The 5,000-nt window shown below is 38.1% G+C and overlaps 1 protein-coding gene across 2 annotated transcripts in view; it reads left to right on the top strand.

The window, feature by feature from the left end:
• Window positions 1-5,000, top strand: part of LOC138051462 (caspase-3-like) — a 37,664-nt gene that overhangs the window by 19,108 nt on the left and 13,556 nt on the right. The window contains exons 2-3 of one of the 2 annotated variants that reach the window (XM_068897656.1): window positions 186-609; window positions 3,540-3,857. In XM_068897656.1, coding sequence (XP_068753757.1) covers window positions 186-609; window positions 3,540-3,857 — 742 coding nt within the window. The remainder of the gene's footprint in view (window positions 1-185; window positions 610-3,539; window positions 3,858-5,000) is intronic. The other variant, XM_068897657.1, reaches the window with a different exon arrangement.

Raw genomic sequence — 5,000 nt, 5'->3', positions numbered from 1 at the left:
GTTGTCTGGATTGTGTGCACCTTGCATACAATGCCTGTATATAATTACATGTACCTTAGCTACCAAAAAATTAACGTCAAGTTGTATTTTGGAAAAATATTTATGCAATTTTGATTGTAGAGTATCTTGTGCTGATGAATGATTTTTATTCTGGAAAACATAATTCCTTTTTTTTTTTTTGTTAGGAATTATCTGATGTCCTTTCCCATCTGAAGTTTAAGGGTAGCAGCAGTGGAAGTTCCGTAAGAGCATACAGAGGAATTGCTGAGGCATTTCCAAACGCTACCATATGTCCGAAAGGAATCTCTCGAAATTCCCTTGGCCGGCCATTCGCCTTTGTTTCTGTAGAGTCTCTAAAAACAGTGGATGACAGAATCCGTGCCACTACTCGCCGGGGTGAGGAAATCAACTTGTACAACAGCAGCAGGAGCAGTTACAAGCACCACTCCATAGAAGAATTAACATTGCCAGTCAAAAGACCAACATCTGAGGATGATGTTGGTGATGTAATCTTTATTTCATTTGGAAGTCGAACTGAAGAAGGCAAGTACTGGGGGAATTGTGAAGGTTTACTGCTAAATGAAGATGGCAAAAATCTTTCTGGATCTGGTACGTAATTTTAAGCAAATAGTTATTGCTTCAAGTAGAAAGTTATTCTCTACATGTAAGGGCCATTTGTGCATTAGGGCTTTTCAGGACAAATCAAACCATTTACGACAAAAGCATACTTCGTGATTGGGGAATGCTGGCCAAGCTGTTATTATCACTATACATGTACATGTAATGTTAATGACCTGTTATAGTAATGATGATGATGATAATATATAATGAACAAGGAATGGTACATAATATGAACAGAAGGAACTGTGTGCGTGCCAGGAACAATACCAGCAAGGGCAATGTTTAAAAGAGACAAGTGTGCAGATTCAAGACTAGGAGGGAAGAGTTTGTATCCTAGACACAACGTTAGCAGCAAGCAAGTAGTATTTGACTTTCCAGCTGCACGCTTCATTAACTTGGCAAAAGAGTTAGCTGACATTTTGCAACATAAGAAAGCCGTAAGCGTAACGATAGCACAGAAATGGATAATTTCTCAGAATTGCAAAATTGTGAAACGGTTCATGTGGCAGTAATATTCGTTAGTTAGCTTCATAATCTACATGACTAGGAATACCCTTCATTTAATATTATTTTTATTTTTATATTTTTTTTAAATTTAAATTAGTTTTTTGTATAGTTGCCTAGGCCAGTTGATTGGCTCCCCACTGTACTTGGTTATAGAAGACTTCCACATGTAATGATAATAATTATTTGTAGTGCAGTATGAGGTTAAAGGCAGTTAAACTGAGTTAACAACTAGGAGCGACTTCAGTCACTAATGTTGTCAGTGGTTTTGTTGTAGAGCTTATTCATTGGTGTGGCACCAAGAAGGAGCATGTTGTGTGGAGGGTTTAGTGGTTTTTTCCCTCACCTCCCCCCTCTACTTTTCACTGTTTATCAATGTGCTGGGTGCCTGTCTTCTAAGCGGCATGGGGGGTCATGGCTGGTTTGCCAGGTTTTGCCAGCCATCGGTGCAGCCTCCTTCTTGGAGCTGGCTGCCAGTAGTGGAAGCCCGAAGACGTCTCAGGCACCTTCACTCAGCGACGCAGTTGTTAATTTCAATGCAATGTCTATAAAATACAATGTACTGTGCCTTACAATAAGTAAGTACTTACTAAATGTGGCCAGAACCTTCCACTTGTAACCCACTAACAACCCTTTATAAGCACAAGCAATGATGCTTTATTTCAAGACAATTTGCTTCGTAGATTGTGTAAGTCACTTGTTCAAATGCTTGCTTTTCTAGTGGAAACCAGACTTGCTAAACATTGGCTTGAATGTTTGCCTTGGTAGTCTTGTGCCCTGACATTTTTTTAAGGCACCAGTTCACATGTTTCATATATATTTTTTCTGAAACCTTAGGAATTGTAGATTCTGATTATCATTTGATTTAAGGCAAGAAATTAAAACCTTTCCTAAAAATAGCGATCAATTTCCAAGAGTATGTAGTTTCACAAATTGAGTTTATTTTCTGGTCAGAGAAAGTGAGCGACATCACTACGTTTTCTTCACACCTTGTTCTAAAAAATGTGTCGGGGAATTTTGTGTAATTTGTCTGGTTTGTTTTTTCTACACTGTTAAACTTTAAGTTTTTGTAAAACACGGATTATTTTCGAAGGATGCAAAAAACGAAATTTCCCAGACAGGGCTTCTTTTGCCGCATTATCAGGCAACATTCTTGCCAAATTTCAGCGAAAAAGGATGAAAACTCACTGTGGACAAACTGGAAATCTGTGCCTTATTCAATTCAATTTTAGTTTTGAGAAATGAAGCCATTAATTTTGTTGACAGCTTCTAATTAGAGATTCATGTAGTTTATTCATAGCATCGTTTTTCCTTTGTAACTTTGTCTACAAGAAACCTTTTTTCGCAGAACTTTTTGCAATTAAAATAACTCAATGAGATGTACCTGGGAATATCAAAAACTAAAATTTGGCAAAATTATCAATTTTGGGGTATACTGATACCTTAAGACAATTTGAATCAGCACTATGGGACAATTTCTAGTGTTGGGACACAGTGTTTGTACTAGAAGTCAGGCATTTGGATGTGGATTAAATTTGAAATTTCGACTGAAACAGTTACCAATAGTGGTATTCCTAATTCCACTAAGTCTTGTGTTTGGTAACTTATATCATTGGGACTTGAATTACCCTTTGACTTCCAAGCCAGCCTGAACCGGCCATACTTAAGCCGTGTTCACACTCGGCGTTGATTATGATCAACTGAGGTATAATTCAGGCCATTATACTCCAATTTTATTCAATTCTGGCTCTGTTCGCATCTGCAAAAATTCAAATACAATAGGCAGGGTAACTTTGCAGTGTGAGACAAAATGGTGCCGTATCACGTGGTTGCCACAGTTATCATCAACATCATGTGCTTGAGGCGAGAAAAGAACCAAGGATCGCTTCCGAGAATAGAAGAAGACAAATTCAAACCTTAACTCCATAAAGCAAGCACCATGTGCTTGCCATTCTGTTCAATTATGCCTTGTAATTACTTCAAACAACCCCAAGGGGGTTGTTTGAAGTAATTGTTATCCAATTATAATCAGGGACTGTAATTAGTTGATGTGAACCCATTTCATATTTAATTCGATTAGAATTCGATCATAATCGAGGCCTAATGTGAACACAGCTTTAGAATTTTACTCTAACACCAGACGATTTTACTCGTCAATGAGGAAACCCGGGAGTCACTGGGTTAAGTTATTCTTATTATTTACTATTACATGTATCTTTATCACCAATGGTGTCATCACGGTTATCATCATCATCATCATCATCATCATCATTAGCTATTCTAAGACTTTTGGTGTTTGTCTGCAAAGAGGCCTTTCCATTGTTCTACTCCATGTCCTTAGCGCCCACGAGTGTAATGAATGTTACTGTTCACAGTCACAAGTGAAGTTAACATTCTGTTACTTCTTTTTTTAGCATCACAAGATCCACGCAGGTATAAAATGGACAGGAAACCAAGAGGCATTTGTTTAATTTTGAACAATATGGACTTTGGAATTGAGAAAAAGAACCGAGGTTCTGCAGTTTGGGATGAGGAGGCACTGTGTGGCCTTTTTGAGGATGAACTTCATTTTGAAGTTCATGTATTCAATGACCTGAAGTATTTCGAGATGCAACAGAAGTGTGAAAAATTTGCAAAACTTTGCCATGATGATTACGATGCATTTGTGTGCGTTATAATGTCCCACGGGGGAAGCCATGACTCCATAGAAGGTGTTGACGGACGGACCATAGGTATTGTATTTCTTTTGTAATAAAGCAATGACAGCAACAACTTCATATTGATATATGGTTTTTAACTCATTAACCCATTGACTCCTGAATGACCCCTACAGGGCTTGAAATTGACGAAAAAAGCCAGTCACAATTTACAAGACAAGATACGAAAATTTGGTCTCAAAATCGTTGTGCTGCATTGTGTTGTCACTAGTTTAGCAAAACAAAATATGAATCCTCAATACCTATGTAAACGGCTTAAAATGGTTAATGATTGAATGAATGGAGTTGTGTACATAACATCGCATCCAAATTACGCCACAATTACAGTGTACATTTTCTTCAGATTGAAAGAAAATTCAGGGCGAGAAACAAAAAATAATTTTGTGATTTCTTTATTTATTTTAACAATAGTAGCAGCAAAGTGGCAACTGCCAACCCTTTCATTTCAAAAGAGCAAAAGTGAAAACAAGTCGCTTTTCCCGATATTTTATTTGCAAAGGGAAAAAATGCACTTGCAAATGAGACTGTATTGGTCGCAATTTCTAGCCCTGCCCTATTGACAAGTAAAATTGTCTAGCATTCGCTCCTTTCCCATTGACATAATGCAATACGTTTTGGGGCGTTCTTTGCATAAAAACAATGCAAGGCATTTATTCTTGGGACTGTATCAAGCTTCAGTGAACTGGTTGACCATTGTTTTAATGCAAATAACACCCCAAAATGAACTGTATCATGGGATTCGTGAAAATAGTAGACTGTTCACAGTCCCTTATTTTTTCGTTTGATCGTCAGGATCGAGCACAAACTTTCGCCATCTTTGTTTTTAAAAGCGAGCGCGAACTGGGGAGAGCGATATAACTATCGAGTGGGTGGGGGGAGTGGAGGGGTTTTGGCAGGAAAAATAGGGAGACTGTCCGATCTTTACTGCGACTAGTGTTCAGCGAGTCCCGTTGCATCAGCAACGGCAGTACCTGATTGGTCCATAACACAATGCATCTGTCAATAAAAATACAGGTTCGAAAACAACATGGCTTATCTAGAGAAAGAATCTCAAGAGTCTCAAGTTTTCGAAAGGCTATAGTTTAGGCGACTTGGTGGATTAGTCCTAAAAGAGGAACAGAAGGAAGCGATTACGCTTTTACTGCAAGGCAAGGATGT

The sequence above is a fragment of the Montipora capricornis genome, chromosome 6 (genome assembly GCF_036669925.1).
Source record: "Montipora capricornis isolate CH-2021 chromosome 6, ASM3666992v2, whole genome shotgun sequence".
NCBI lineage: Eukaryota > Metazoa > Cnidaria > Anthozoa > Scleractinia > Acroporidae > Montipora > Montipora capricornis.
This window is presented reverse-complemented; position numbering and strand designations above follow the sequence as displayed.